General features: G+C 38.4%; 1 protein-coding gene across 1 annotated transcript in view; it reads right to left on the reverse strand.

Annotated features, from left to right (window-relative positions):
- Positions 1-280: 280 nt before the first annotated feature.
- The window catches only part of LRP8 (LDL receptor related protein 8), a 60,436-nt gene continuing 43,494 nt past the window's right edge, over positions 281-17,222 (reverse strand). Inside the window, exons 10-16 of the mRNA XM_072419670.1 lie at positions 16,026-16,165; positions 14,387-14,528; positions 13,372-13,524; positions 12,758-12,994; positions 9,756-9,824; positions 8,369-8,547; positions 281-6,211 (exon numbers count right to left, since the gene is read on the reverse strand). Of these exons, the coding sequence (XP_072275771.1) occupies positions 6,173-6,211; positions 8,369-8,547; positions 9,756-9,824; positions 12,758-12,994; positions 13,372-13,524; positions 14,387-14,528; positions 16,026-16,165 (959 nt within the window). The 3' untranslated portion in view covers positions 281-6,172. The remainder of the gene's footprint in view (positions 6,212-8,368; positions 8,548-9,755; positions 9,825-12,757; positions 12,995-13,371; positions 13,525-14,386; positions 14,529-16,025; positions 16,166-17,222) is intronic.

Here is a 17,222-nt window from a genome sequence, read left to right on the forward strand (position 1 = left end):
GGACTTTAGTTTTCCAAGGAAGTTTTAAATGGGTTGCATGGAACTTCTTAGTAATGGCACCAATTAATTAAGTCTTCTTTGTATGAGATAAACCAGTAGCCTGCAATAGGGGTGTTTAGGAATCGTATTCCAGGATTACCAACTGAAAAGAAAAAGAGTATCCAAATCAGTAACACAAGAGGTTGGGGTGGACATTGGGCTATTCCAGACAGTTGATATTGAAGTGCATCAGTAACTTATTGATAGTGTAGAGAATGTGCAAATATTTACAACACAAGAGTAGGGTAGAAAAAGTTTTATTTTGTCTATGTAGAAACAGGTCAGAATTGTACAACAAGTTAAAAATATGGGTTAAGACATGGTATTTATATACAGATGTCTTTCCTAAACCTTAACACCCCAAACCATGGCTCATGCTAAGGCCAAAAGCCAGGACATAAGGCCAATTCCACCTAAAGCTGATATTTCAGATGTGCATTGTTGAACCACACATTAAGCTAATCTGCATGAGATGTCTATGATGAGATTTCCCTACTGGAGGTTGTGGCTTGGCCCAACTCCCACATGTGATGAGGTGACACTCCAGTGCTGGACCACCTATAATTAGGAAAAAAAAAAAACAAATAGTTCCACAAGGGTGACACCTTGTTGGAGTGGGTGCAGACCATTATGGAGACATCTCACCACTTTTATACTCTTGGTGATTCCACTCATGCTCATTTGGAAATGAAATTTCAGTTTGGGTGGAACTGTCCTATATAGTGGGCCCAAGTTCAGTCTTCCTTCTACTCCCATTAAAAAAAGTTACAGCATTGAAATCTCTCCCATTGGCTGGAACAGGTATCATATGGGTTCTACCCAGGTGCCTATAAGTTTATCCAGTCTTTTCCATGGTTAAATGGGGGCATAGGGCCAATAGGCCAATCACTTTGTCTGCCTCAGAGAGAACCCAACAATTAAGTTGAGCCAGAGAACCAAAAAGTCAGAGGAGTCATAAAGCAGCTGAACAGCTAGAGTCCATTCCAGTAAATTTCTGTTTCGGGTTTCTATTTTTTTTTTTCTTTATGGGAGTCTTGGTAACCGTTGGACCTGAAGTATTTTTTTTTTTTACTTTAGGCCCACTTTAGTTTACATTCCAGGCCCACAAAATGAGCAACCTACAGTAACCAACATAAGCCATTTACTATTCTATCAAAAACAATTTGCTGAAGGTTAATGCTCATCATTACTCCGTGTTTAATAAAACCTTCCAGTGCTTTATTGCCAAGATGGACAGTTGAAGTCATGAGCCAAAGTTTAGGTTAACAGTATATATATATATATATATATCATAAAAAAAAACATAAAACACAAATCTGATTTAAGAAATTCAACCCTTATTTAAAAAATATGAACAGCTTTGGTTGATCTGTATCTATGTTGGTTAGATTTAATGTAAAGTGCCCTTATACAATGCTAGGCCAGCCTGCAATGCATCCACTCACAGACTTGTATGACGTGGGCTGTGTGTACCTATATATACATACATATACACACACGCACACATTCATACACACACAAACGAAGATAAATATACATACGCCAACATGCAGTAGTTGGAATTATATCTGTGCTCTGAGTTGCGTAGAGTTGTTTTGACATCAACCACGTCTGAAGTTCTACGATTAAAAAAAAAAATTCGGCCATTTCATAGCTACAGTTGTACAGTTAGCAAAGGTTCGGCCATATTGTCCTGACTCACCTGTGCTGCAACCTATATCCAACTGATTAGAAAAAGTCAGACAGGATTATAAGCAGCTAGATTATAAAAGTGTCTACTGGAAGAAGACATAAAACATTCTTGTATATTTCTGCCCTGAGCTCAGTCACCAGATGCACCATGTTAAGCAGGCCTATTGGAAGGTCTATGTGGGTACAGTGGGTAAAGATAACCCATCTTCTGGTTTATACATACATATGGCTTTAAGGAGGGGTACCAGCAAATGCTGTGGAACACAAACCATTGTGGCAACTACCAGGACTGAAATGCTCAGGTGGTGATAGTGGAGATAACATCCGGACACAATATACGAAGAGGAAACATTTGTTGCAGCAGAAACATTAACAGACCAAAGAAAAAACCCACTGACCTATGAAGGTTCTTACAACCTGAATACACCATTACAACTTGAGATTTTATCTGACAATAGACATTGATAAATAGGTTTATCAATGCACTGATGGAAAGAGGAAACAGAAAACTTGATATTTCTCCTATAATGTCTTGCATTTTCAGTTAGAAAGTTCAAATATAAATAAAGAACCAACAGGCGGATGGAGTCTGATCTACAGTGTTTCACTTCCTCAGATTGTAACGCCTTTCTAAAGGCATCCTATCTATGTGAATCTAGTACTGCCTGCATAAAAGGTAGAAGAATATCAGCCCAGCAAAGTCTGGGGATCTGTGTACAGAGTGATAAAACGGCCCAGCTAGAACATATTTCTTATTATATTGTGGAAACAACTCATAGTGTTCACAATGAACATGATTACAAAAGGGAGGTTACTTTTAAATAATTAGTTCTGAGCATCAAAGCAACTAAATCTACCTGCCAAGCTTAACTTGACTGTAAAAGTTGAGCTCGAATTGTGTCGATGCTGCATCCTGAGCCTTACTATTGGTTGTCATATTGAGGGCCCGATACTGGGGCAGTGGGGTCGGACTAAGTTCAACTTTTATGGGAAATGCATAGATTTGCATAAAACTTTACAGCAATGATGGTGGAAAATGTGTGTATTTATTATAATGTATGATTCAAAAGAAAACATGGACTACAGTTGAGATTTAATAATTTACAGACACTGTCATTTTGCCCTGAATGGCTACAATAACCACGTCTGTGAAAAACAACAGACCATGACTTACTAATAACTCCTTTCTGCTACAAAATACACAGCTTTCTGGCAGAAAGGTGCATGTGACCGTCTCATATTATAAGGTGCCTAAGCCTAATGGCCAATTGCTAGGCCTAAGCACCTAAGATGGGGGTGATATCACTGCTTTTCCTAGACCCCAACACCTGGTATGGTGTTGGTGGTGGTTACAAAGGGGATGGGAGAACTGGAGAGAAGAGTATTAGTGGGTAAGAGGGTGGGCTTTACATGGACTCTCTCACGTTGCCTTAAATTGGCATTTGTTTTGTCTCCAAGGCATCTGAATCTCAAGATTGGATCCAAGGTGCGCAAGATGGTGGAGTGTCTCTAGGTTATTGCAATCAGAGGCCAATATTATCTGCCTCCAACTCACTTCCCATGTCTCTCCTTAACTGCCCGTACAAGCTAGATGCTATTCCCTTACTGCTGCCTCTAAATAACCTCAGACTGGCATGGGAGAGACTCCATCCAGGGAATTTAGCTGTCCATAAGTGTTGATTTTGCCAATGGTTATGTGTCTCGGACAGCATAACTGCCCGTCTGACATGACTCTTGGGCTATCCAGCCAGAAATGGGGTCGACCAGATATCTCTAATGGTAAGAAATGAGTATTCTACAACGCTTTAGACCGTCTCAGCTTGCCATGCCTAACCCTGGCAGTAAATGAGGCAAGCAAAGATAAGGTAATCCTAGGGAACCCCATAGTGCTGGAAATACATACAGTGCTACTGATTGAAACTTTCTTATCCTAAAAACTAATGGCCAATAAAACAACTTCACCACGTATGAGGAGAGATGCTCTCTACTGTTCCACACCTCCAATAATGAATTGCAAGAAAAATTTTGGGTCCTTTAAACCAAACTGCAAAAAACAGCCCTTAAACAAGCTTAAGGAGTAATAGCAGTAGCTAATGTTTGCATAATAAATTGGTTTACTTGTCTAGCACTGTTTTTTAGTAAAATGTTTCTGGTCATGGTGATTTCAGATTCAAGGCCTCACATTGGGTAAAGTAGATCTTAAGTCTTGTGTGATGGATGAGTTCTGGGTCAGGATTTTCTTACACACACTTGAGTACATATAGACCAGAATAGCCAGATGATGGTACAGACATGACCTCTGAAATCAGCATTGTGTTTGTTAAACAGTCCGTATGAGAAAGCAATCAAAAGAAGATATACAGCCAGTTTCAAGTATAATCACACCTCTCAAAACAGACATCCACTCCCTCGAAACTACATAGTACAGGTCCCAGATCTAACCACTATATACGCAAATATAAATCTACTCAAACATCGCCAGTAAGGTTTAAAATGTCAGTTTATCCAAAAATGAAACCTCCCAGGTGAGATACCCACTCAATCATTTTAGGGTTGTGTTTTCCTGCATTTCAAATTTGATTTAGCTTAAACAAATGGCAAATCTTTTAAATTTGGAATGATGATGTTATTTCTATTAGTATTGTGCTGAGCAATGGTGTTACTATAATAACATTTAGAAATGTTTCTTGCCTGATGTTCAGTTATGCTCAGGAAGAGCTGGGTCCATAATAAAAGTTTAGGTTTGGAGGCAATGACTTTTTGGAGTATGTAGAATTTTAGGGGTGGTAAGTGAATATTATTTTTTGAGGGAGACAAATAAAAATAATAAACGCTTAACACATGTAAAAAATTTGAATCTGAAACTCCTGTCCCTAAAGGAGCACAGCTCATTTTAAAAACCCAAATGGTAAGGTACCTTCTGGGTTCTGTGTAGTAAACCTACCACATTGTATTGCTTAAAGTCCTGGCCCTATATGATCCTCTTTTATAAAGGACTCTAGGGCCCAATCATTCCCTCGTGGGAATCTTCCAGGACCATGTGTTTCAATGTAATGTAATTGAATCCCACCAGGCAATGTTAGATTCCCTGTTTTATAAATAGCGCCCTAGGGCCACCATGGTGCTTCACTGGGCTAGTATGATGATCTTTCAAAAGCTATCTACCTGGGTTTCATTCCTGCTTCTTCTATATATTGATCATTTACCTGACTCATTCAAAATGTTCTACTTTGCAGTGGCGGAATAAAGGTCGAAGAATAGAGGCAGAAAAATCACTCCAAAACAGCTAGCTAAAAATATCAATATACCATTGTCTAATATGTCACACAGGAAAAAAGAAACTCGGCAGTGGGTTGAAACTTGGCACCCTACATCTAGGGTGAGACTTCATGGCAGGAAGTGGAATAACCAGAACGTACAGCTGGTAGATCTCAGCATGGTATCCGGTGTGTCATTTATCTCACCAGGTTCTACCTATAACTAATATCTCAGATTTGGATACACTGACATTTTAAACCTCAAGCATTTTTTTGCTAATTACATGACTTACAACATCAAAGGTTAAATCCTTGGCTTACGTGATCATTATATATATTGATTTAAATTTTTGTTTTATTCACAGCACTAATATATTTTCTCTGTGTTAGCTATGCTGCTTTTTAATTTGCTGGAATAAAATTTTTACAATATTCTGGATGCAGGCTGGGAAAAGTTATCTAGATTGAAACCTTAACAAACAAGAAAATGTAACCAAAACAGGTGGACCTAGGCAGAAGGCGAGTTCTACTGCAAACATATAAACCCAGAACATACAAAAAATAAATACTCTCACCCTTCGTATTTACAGTGTGCACCTCCCTTCCCGCCCCTCATGGCCCCAAACACACCCAGGTTAATAAATATCCTACAAAACAAATTCTAAAGTTTTTTCCTCATTAATTTAATGTATATGTTGATGGAGAACCACAAAGTTTTGTTATGTACAAAAAAAAGAAACCAAAACCAACTTCTATAAATATAATATTTTAAAACCGTAGGTTGTGCCAGAAGGCGGCTATATACACAGAGCGAGAAGGGCATGCCTCGGGCAAAGATATCAAGTAAAAATCTGTATAAAAGATTATACATAGAAACCCTTACATCCTTTGGATGTTTGAAACATTTTTGTGGTTGTCCATCAGCAAAATAAATAAAGAAAAGGTTCAGGTTTAGAGTGTGCGTTTTTGTCTTCCGTTGCCTGGGCCTGCGGAATCTTGAAGTTCCGTGTCAGACGGGGGCTGTGAAGAAATTTGTATGGTCCCGTGTTGGTAGCAGAGCTGTTGGGTCTTGTGGAATGTCATGTAATACAGTATCCTTGACATGTATCCAGCAGGGAGACACAAAACCAGTGATGGCTTCTGTCATGTTCAGTGTGTTACGGAGACTGTGTCAGACCGTGCGTTCAAGGCAATCCGTCATCTTCCAAACTCAATGCCACTCGCTGGAAAGACAAGAATGAGAATATGAAGGCCCGGAACAAAGAGACTTCTAAGCCACAACCAACTTTCAGGAATGGTTTCAGTCAGTAGCACAGCTGGTCTCCCTTACTGATCTTTTATAGGACTGATAACTGTGACTGACGAACATGTTATGGCTGTTATTCTCTTTTCATAGGAAAGTCATATACAAAATATGGGTATATTAACATTACCATATAATAACAATATTGACCTACATGGTATCTTTATCTTCTACAGCCCTGTATGGTATGATGGCATAAACATGTAAAAACATTAGATGCATCAAATACATTTTTTATTGTAAAAATCGAAACACAAAAATGTATATATAAAAGTGCCCGAGATCGGGCATGCGCAGAAAGAGCACCCAAGAGCCTCCCGGAAAAGTGTGGCGTAGGTATCCCAGGAGGCTCTTTGCTCCCATTCAGTCTACGCTTTTATGTAAACTACAAATGATGAGTTTAGGTCTGCTTTAAGGCAATACATATATTGTGTACATATATGACTTAGAACAGTTCATATTTTGGGTATGCAGTGCACAAATGTGCTACAGTGTAGCCTAAAACAAACAAATATATAAAGCAAAAGGGACAACCCTATGCAGACAAAAACTACACACGGAGAAAGCATAAGTGTAAGAATGGGGACCAACATAATACATGATTATTTAATGCTCAATATCGATCCAATTTACTTATTCTTATACTTTTAATTGAGATGAAAGGAGTTATTATGACAAAAATGAAAACAAAAACTGAATGATCTTTGAAATAAACTTAAATGTGTCAGCACCGGAGTACAATAAATTAAATTCGATCTGCCCCAGCAATCATGCTGAAAACTGCTGATCGCCAGATCTTTCTTTCCAATAAAAAAACTATATGTATCTATACATTTTTATACGATAGTCATGATGCGAATAATTTCTCATTATGTTTTACCAGCACCTTTACTATTATTAAATGTTACAGAGTTTAGGTATAAGGTTTTCTATTATAGCCTTGAAAGATGCCGATGGATTTACTGGTTTCCCACCAAACTGGCACTACGGTGTGCTGACTGTATGACTAATATGAAGGGCATGGACTGTTATAACAGATGAAATTATTTCTGTGTATAATGATGATGCCATATAGATGTCTAATATGACAACTCAAATAGGTGTTTGTGGCTAGAAATGATTGTTTCCATGACTCAGCTATATTATTTCGTTTACAGTAAAAGATTGCTGCAGCCAATGCTATATAACTAGACTAGCTGATTACCCGGCATTGCCCGGGTATTTATTTATTGCAATCTTATATTATAGTCTAAAACAAAGTATGTAAAACTATAAGCAAAAGGCACATCGTGCTGATCAATACATACACACATACATAGATGCAAATATAGCTCTGACATATACCACAGCACTGTACAAAGATCAGCAGTGCACTCATGTCATATGTATAGCAAGTTTGGTTTAAATGTCTCCATGCATTCTCAAGTGATGGTGGAATATACATACATCCAAATATACCTCTGACATATACCACAGCGCTGTACAAAGATCAGCCGGTGCACTCACATGAGTCTCAGTCATATGTATAACAAGTTTGGTTGAAATGTCTCCATGCGTTTCATCCAAATATAGCTCCAGTCAGAGAGTGGGGGTGGGCAGGGAACTTGTAAACTGAAGTGAAGCTAAACCAAGGTAAGATCAGGTCCTCTGACTGATAGAACTGTTCTGTATAGCAAAGTTCTGGAAATTTTAGAACCAGGTGGACTGCAATACATATCCTTTTGAAGGTAAAACAGCTCTCATATATAAATTCTCCCTGTATATGGTTGCTAAGAGATCACGTTTAATCATAGTTCTTAGGTTATGTCCTGCTATAGGAATCCAAAGAACACCTGACATGGTCGGTGGGAAAGCAGTTCTTAAAGTCTATGCTGTATAACTTCCTTAAACTTAAATTCTTTTTTTTTAATAATTTGACTGGAATACACCTGTAAATATATAAATGGTACAAGCTGTTCAGTATGCAGACTAATCTAGCTATGTGTTCACATTGTGGAATCCATCACAAAGTCAAATATGGGACAGTAACTTGTCACAATGTCATTTTCCACATTCTTTGTAGCAACAAAATACTCACAGCTGGGTAAACATGCCCAATTTGCATTGTCCGGCCAATGTGAATCTCTTCTTCTTCCTCCTCTTCCTCTTCAGTAGTTTTCCGATAAACTGGATTATCAAAGTTCATACTCTTCGTGTTCTTTCGTTTCCAATTCCTCCATATGAGATAACCGGATAGGCAAAGAAGAGCAAGGACAGCTATGGACACATCAAATGTGTAGGTAAATATAGAAGGTGCATTGCTAGTATAACACAAAGAAAACCTGCAGACAATCTAGTCCTGGGTGTGTTAGGTACTCAGGTACCCCAAAACTATTTTGTTCCTTGGCTTTGGTGATGAAATCCAAGGACTCAACATACCTCACATAAGGCCAGCCTTAAATTAGGCATGGCATCTTGTACATGAATAGTAAATACAGTTAAATAAAACAGGTATAAAGCGTTCATTTAATTTAGACACCCAGATGACCCTATAACAGATAACAAAATAATATATATCTGTAGACAAAAATTGTTTTTGTTTTAATTTAAATAGAATAAGAAAGAGTTAAACATCTGCCTTTTTTTTACAGTCACCTGTATCCCATTGGGAAGATTTTAACCACTGTGTATACTCAAGTATAAAAACATTTAAAAAAAATCCCGTTAGAATTCTTGGTTTATACTCGGGTCACACCTGTAGATGGAGCAATGTCCTCACATAAAGTGGATAACAAACTCTTGCAGTCAAAATCATTATCATTATCTATATGTTCAGCCTCGCTAAAATGATTCCCTTGTTGTGGCCAATCTTTGATTTAGCAGTTGTTTATGAGGTGAGCTAAATAAAATTTGACACTGTTCATTATTAATACTGAAAAGGTGTATTCGTAAAAACATACATCAAGACTTACCATGTGTAAACAGTAAAGAGCACCTCATCATTTTTCAGTAACTTAAAGGTAATAATGTACACACAAATTTACACATTATTACTTCTCTTGAATGATTTCTTCTTCTTTGAAACCTTTTATAGATCGACAAGAATTACATACTACACTTCTCTAGCTCCCCTGAGGAAGCCTAGAACTGAGAAACGCATTGGAACCCGAGACGGCCGCAATCTTTTTGGACTTTTTCCATTGTTATTTTGGTGCCAATAGCATTACCCTGTTTAGTGCCTTTTTGGCACTATTTCAGCAAATCAGTCCACAACCTTGTATTTATGTTTTCAATGAAAGTAAATATTTGTTCACATTTGGCTAAAAAGCCCCCTTTTATGCTTTTCTAACCATTTTAGCTGTGATATAACTGATCTGAGACTGGCATTAATCTTTAACGTGTACAAACGGAGGGGAACTACTCACTCATTACATATTGTACACAAATGTACACAAAGTTCATCTTCAGACACAGGGATTACTTACCAAGAGGCACGGCTACACCAATCACTGCTGCGGTCAGTGTGGACCTGAGGTCAGAATCTACATTCCCATCTGCAAGTGAGAGAATCATTTCATTTAGTGTTTCATCTCAAAAGGCAATAACAAGGCTGACCTTGGTAATTTTACGTGAAGGACTATCCCCAACTCTAAACAATTTGCCTAGAAGTCCTGGAAGTTAAAGATATACCATTACTAAAGGACTTTAATCCATTCTTATGAGCAAACCGTTTTGGCCATTACAAAAAGGCCCCTCCCCCCCCCCCCCCCCATTATTTTTTCTACTCCTTTTAGCTTCTGACATTAAGGCCAGAATTCTTTAGCGTAGCGTGATGGTATCTGCTGATAACCTACCCCCAACAGCAAGGTATACCCATCCACACTCCATTCCTGTCCCCCGGTTGCAGAAGTCTACACTGGGTAAGAATAGGCAAAGCCTTTGGTCAATGTTGGCTTTAGCAACAAATATTCATTGACCAATTGTTTGTAAATCTACACATTGCAATCTCAACTACCACTAAAGCTGCGTACACACCTGCAATTTTTCTCGTTGGAAAGGATCTTGCACGATCCTTTCCAACGAGAAAAGACTGCACGATGCATGAACGATGCTGTACATACAGCACCGTTCATGCTCTATGGAGAGGGGAGGGGGGGAGCGACGGAGCGGCACCCTGCTGCGCGCTCTCCCCTTCCCTTTCATTAGGATCGGTCGTCGTCCATCGTCCATGGATCCGCCAGGACGGTCGTCGGACGATGGACGACGACCGACTGTACACACGGCAGATTTTCGCCCGATAATTGGCCGATACCGATTATCGGGCGAGAAAAATTTGCCGTGTGTACGCAGCTTGACAGTGCACATAGGAACAGAGATGTAATTCACTGACCCATATGCTTTTTTTTTATGCATGATTGTGTGAAAGAAACAGAAAAACACCACCTGATTCTTAAGCACCAACATACTCAAAAGTCTCTATAGTGACAAAATATGTTAGACAGCAGTAGTCAATTATATGGCTTTTATTTGGATACTTTATAGCTTTTAGGTGTGCTCAAAGAAGACAGTCTTTTTAGATTTTTGATGATTTTAAGAAAAGCCTGGTAGCAGTTTCTGACATCTATAGCAAATGCTGCAAGATTTTAAAATCGCTGTGATCCAGCAACTAACTCCATATGGGATTACATACTCATGAGTGGATTGCATTATATGGTGTCTGTGATGTGCCTGAAAAGGTGAGCATGTTTAGTGTATTGTTGGTGTTTTTATATCTTTGGTTATCTCCTAGCTCCAGCATTATCTACCAGAGATTTGTGGTGTGACATGATATTCCTTGTTATCTGAGGTTATTCCATACAGAGGTTTCAGATTAAGAAGATGGCTGGATGGCATCCTTTGAACCGGTGGTCCCTGAGGGCACAGGGGAACCAATATAAGTCTGCTTGGAAATAAACTCAGAAACCTTTACACTTTTAGGCCCAATAGTAGATAGTGAAATTTCTTCACCCTTTTTACTGTTTGCTCTGGTAACTGCTGGAATCTAGAAGAATTAGTGTTTTGGGCACTCTGGGCAATATTAACAAACTTACTACTATAATACTAGCTGTTAAGTGTTTGGAATATTTCTTCAGATCAGAATATACTTGGACAATCTTTTTTATTCGTATCTATTTGATTGTGTACCCTTTAGCAGACAATACACCTTTGCCCTGGACTTTTTGTTTTTTTTTTTTTTAATTTTTTTTTTTTACAATGTACTGCTTGTAACAGGTTAACAAGATGTTTGTAATAATTATTGCTAGAACAGAAATTATTGTGCTTTTTATACTGATAGATCTCCTGTAGAGGAAATAGATTTGACATTTAAAATATATATTTTAATGTATGGTACCTGCACAATGTATTGGAAAGGAATACATCTAAAGGCTTGTAAAAGTAACGGTACTTTCCAAAGTGTTTTAAATATGAAACAGGAAGGCCCTGACTGTGGTCGGCTGCTTTGCATATGAAGTCGATTGTGATTTGATTCTGCTAAAACTCTTTGATATCTGAAAAGTTCCTGTAAGTTTCATTTTTAAAGTAAATCAATCTTATCCATTAGGTATAAACTAACATCAGCTTCAATGAAATGCCCCACTATCTGCTCTTAGTACCCTGTGGGACAGACACTGATTTTGACTTCGAGGTTGTATAGGTGTTCCAAGTCGTTTTGCGAAAGAGACTTTTATCCTAAATGTAACTTCTAGTATTTTACTGAACATGTATGTCTTTTTTATGTTAGTCTGAGCCCATGGCAGTTACATAGCCACTTCCTTCCCATTCCTGGCTGTAGAGAAGCCAGTGATATCTTGAAATCAATAAATTACAGTGATATAGAGCTGCACTAAGCGTTCTGGTCTTTATGTATTGACATATCCTTTCCAGGTAATAATAATAATTAATTACACCTTTAATGGATATCAAATTCCTATTTTCTATGAACCACCTATAATCAAGTCACAGTTGTGTACCATGCATTCCTGACTCCAATGTAAAACCAACCATAAAATGGTAAATTGGTTCTGTCACCATGAGGTTACCCCAGTAAATGATGCCCATCTATATATACCTTTCCAAGGGCCCATCTGTTAGAATGCCGGTGCTTCACTGCTCCCTTTTTGGCAACTTTCCAGGCACGTCAAATACTTGACCCCCTCCACATACACTACATATTAGTGTTTCTACAGTCGACCCATATGTCACTACAGGACAAATCCAGGCAAGCAGGCATTAGACCAAACATGAAGGGTGTAGACCAGGCAGTGCCGCAACAGCAGGAAATTGATCCGCCCGAAATGTAATTATAGATGGGCTTTTTAGACCTATTTTTCAAAATTGTTCATTTTTCAAAATTGTTTATATTTGACCCAAAAGCACATGCCTCTTCCTATTCACAATAACCCTTGAAACTAAACAGCATGTGACTTTACATTTGTGCAGCACTTACAGTGTTGGTAGAGGCTGCTGTTATCAGTAGTTAGCACCTTAATCTCCTTGTGGCCAAAAGCAGAGGTAGTCTGAAGGTTTTCGGTAGTGCTGGAATAATTGTGTGTTATCTCTGTAGAGATGGTAGTCGTAGTGGACGTTGTTGTTTTAGTAGTTGGGACTGGCGTAGTGGGGACATCAGTGGCAGGGGGTTCAGTGGCAATAGCTGGTATAGTTGTTGCTACAGTTGTAGTAGTTACTGTAATGAAAAAAAATATATAATAAAACAAAAATTGTCAAATAATATTAAAAACGATTAAATATAGCACTTCCACTTCCTCATCACCCATGTAACGTCCAATTTTTTTTCCACTTGTCTACAGTCTTTCACCAATGTTCCAAACAGCCATTTTTTATGGCCAGCCTCAAAGTAGTGTGTAATATGTTTAATTTTAATGCAAGAAAGAGAAGCAGTATGCTATCCCTGGCATTTCTTTAGATATCTGCATTGTATTTCAAATTAGAGTCTGACCATGTGATCCTCCATCCTCGGCTGGTCAAAAATCCCATTATCTTAAGTTATTCATTTTTCCCTTTTCATAGTTAATCCTTATTAGTTCTCTTCTGTCCAATTACCTTTCCCACAGCTCCTCATGTCTGGTCCCAACTCCACCCCATCGGCACAGGCACAGGTGTATTTGGGAGAGTGGACAGATATCTGCGGTGCTGCCAAGCACAAGTATTCACATCCACCATTTGGAAGAGGTCCCTGGTTACAGGCATTTACAGCTAGAAATAAAAAACACACACACCTATATTTAGAAAAAAGTCATATGTACAACCACAAAAAGAGGAAGAAATACACAAATATATCAGGATAATAGTGATGTCTGCAAAAAATATTTTGTACAAATGACCTAAAAATATCACAATTCATTTTTTGGGGGTAAAGGACCAACAATTTATCTTTCAGGTACCTAACAATTGCTTTACAGACATAAGTTGTATCTGTGGAGCAGCATGCTATTGCATAAAACATATCGGTGAATGTAAACCGTATCTGGATGATACAACATCTAATCCTTTATAGGACCGTGGGAATGTAAAACTGGAATAATTCCTTTTAGCCAACCAGAAATAATGATTTCTCTGGCAGAGAGAATATAAATTTGTTACTGGTGGGTGAAGCCTCCCAGGCAGTTCTCTGTGCATAAAAATGTAAAAAAGATTAGATACTTTAATATTTGCCTGCAAGTCTTGGTGATGTTTGTGTAGCAACAATTTAGCATTCACAATATCTACTACACACAAACTGTTTACAGCATATAAGAAAGCTATGATCAAGGAAGCTGCTTTGGTTGATAAGCAAGCACATTGAAGATTTCAGAGGGGAGTGACATGCTTTATTGAGATAGGGTACAAATAAAAAGCTACAATGGGGTTTTCCAACATTTTTTTTGTAGGAATATAAATCAATTCCTACTGAATGCCGACAGCCACTTACATCTCTGCATTAAACTAAATTTAGCCCTAGTGATGTAGTTAACATGCAGATGAGTTTATGAAAATTAGACAGGGGTTTGAGGCAGTTTTGGCCCAGAAAATGTATTCAGCAAAGCAAAGGTTTTTGCTTTGCTGATTAACCTTTTACCTTTAGGCTGTTTGAGTTGATGAACGATGACGATATCATGAGGATTGTTTAGATTCTCTGCCAAGACTAAAATTTCTTTTCCTGTAAGTCTGTTTGCACTGAAGATTGCTTCATTCTCCAGGTCTGTCCAGAAAACCTTGTCCTGGGTAGAAGAATAAGCAAGAGGTAGAGGTTCAACACAAAGAAAATACAAAAAAAGTAAATGATATAAAATGAAAAACAGTACATAGGACAGCATATAAATGGGGCAATTATGGAACTGTCATTTAGAGGAACTTTCCAACTCCTCATTTGCACTTCAACAATAAAAAGGACCAGTTCGGACTCAAAACCTAGCTTCTTCACTGAATGATGTCACACAACTGGTACATAGTGTACCATTGCATAAAAATGAAAAAAGAAAATGGCTTTTGAAGGACAACATATTATGAGTCACTTGATTTTTAGACGTTGATGGTATTGAACCATGGAGTGCTGAGTGAGGGGAATCAGTAAAGATGTGTAATCGTTCCACTTATTTGTGATACCTTCAAATTACAAATATATTTACTCTGCAGGTTTTGTGGTTACCTTGATGTAATGCAAGCCTTACCACTGGCAGCACAGGAATGAACTAAGTAACACACATTCAGAGAAAGATTTTTTATACATTGAGGTAGGGACATTAGATTGTGAGCACCTTTGAGGGACATTTAGTGACATGACTATGGACTTTGTAAAGCGCTGCGTAATATGTTGGTGCTATATAAATACTATATAATAATATTTCTGCTACTAATAATAATAATATCTGCACATAGTCAGTATGTGTGCTCTGTAATTACAAGTACTCAAATTTTCCTTTTACTATCCAAATAACTGGTTAGGTAATTCCATCAAAAATGGCCTCTGTGTGTGTCTGCATGACTGTAGCAAAGACATTAGAACAAGAGTTCATTAGGGGCAAGGACAGAGGAGTTAATTTTAAATCACTTTAAGAGCTGCGGCAACTCTATGAATGAATAAAATAAATGCATGTAATCACAGAGTACTAATTTTGTTAATGGAAAAGTCATCTATGCTGCAGTGGAAACGAAAATTGGAGGACAAAGCTTGAGTCAGCTTTATTCCCTGGGAACAACAGTGCAAACCCAAGGAGTGCTGTAAGCTAGTGTGCAATGTGTGGTTACTGTACTTACATTTATTTAACAGACCTGGACCATTGACCAGTGATGTACCTTTAACCTTCTAATTCAGCCATTTCTATCTTTTTAACATGGAGAAAACCCTTGAAATAATTTTCAGGTCTTTAGGGAACCTTTACTATAATTACTATATGCAAAGCAACCAGCATGTTAGTGTGATGGTCAGTGGGAAGAATGCCTCATACATTGCTGGCCATGCGATGAAAGTCACCCTTCAAATTTCAGTTTTTAGGATTACAAGTTGCTAAGAATTAGAACCTTTTTCAGTTTTTTACTGGTGTATAAGAGATTTAAGTTATTAGGACTTTGGTTGATTTTGTTTAAGCTTGGGTTTTTATCACTATCTGGAGCTCTATTACAAAGATTGCCCCACATGTGCTGTAACACAATATGTATCAAGGTGGTACGCAGATCCATCATTTTATTCTACAAGCAACCCCCCGTCTTCAACTCACCTCAAACACTGCCAGGCCAAAAGGGTGGCTCAGTTTGTCTTCAGAGAAGATCAGCAGTTTCCTGTTGGCTCCATTGAAGTCCACACTGGACAGAGTATGAAGCTTTGAGTCCACCCAATATAAGCGATGGGTCAGTACATCTGGGTAAAAGATGGTTCACAAACATTAGAACATGGCTGAGTACTGAGCAATAGGATAAAATAACTGAGGTCAACAGGATTTTGGAGAAGACCTGGCTCACAATCAGTGGTCCAATTCATCCCAAAGCTAATCAAGAGGGCTGACATTAGGGCTCATTGCAGCTCATCAAAACTCCTCCAAACTAGTCAAAATCTTTATTTGGCTGGTTTGAACATAGGTCACTTATGCTTCTTTAACCTCTGTTAAAAGGTTGGAAGCCCTTGGTTATCTAAAATGTTCTTTTATCCTGTAGTATTACCAATACCCTTTACTAGAGGCCATTTTCTAGGGGTATCCACAAGGACAAGCAGCAGGTCTATGAACTCACCTTTCTCTTAAGCTGCATACACACGTGCAAATATTGTCGTTGGAAAGGATCTTTTACGATCCTTTGGAGTGACAAAAGACTGCACGATGCATGAACGAGTGCTATGCATACAGCACCGTTCTGCTCTATGGAAAGGAGAGGGGGGGAGAAGGACAGATCCGCACCCCTCTGCGCTCTCTCCTCTTCAATTTCATTACGAACGTTTGTTGTTCATAGCTTGTGCATCCGTCAGGACGGATCCATGAATGAAGAGCCCTGAGGCGATAATTGACCTGAGAGCTTCAGCACAATTATCACCCTGAGGCGCTTATCGGACGAGAATCATCTGATTGGCTCCTTCCACTATTGTACAGTGATTGCAGGCTGATCTCAAGGTAAATTCAGGTACTTACATTGCTTGCATTTACAAAAACAGGTAATGAAATAATCACAGAGCGGCTTTGTGTGCATCTTTTATATCTGCCTAGAGTTTAATTTTAGGACAAGATATGTGCATTGTTTTCAGAAGCTGGAATAACTGTTTTCTACATGAGATCCAACAGGCTCGTCCAAACAAATCCAAGTGAGTGGTGAAGTCAAGCTGCAGCATACATTCCACAAAGAGAAGATGAGGTTTGTGGAGGAGTTACCTGATAAAACAGTCTGCTGGTGAGAAGCATTTAGCAGAAGATAAAAACACACAGCGTACA

This window comes from Pyxicephalus adspersus, chromosome 8, assembly GCF_032062135.1.
Source record: "Pyxicephalus adspersus chromosome 8, UCB_Pads_2.0, whole genome shotgun sequence".
Lineage (NCBI taxonomy): Eukaryota > Metazoa > Chordata > Amphibia > Anura > Pyxicephalidae > Pyxicephalus > Pyxicephalus adspersus.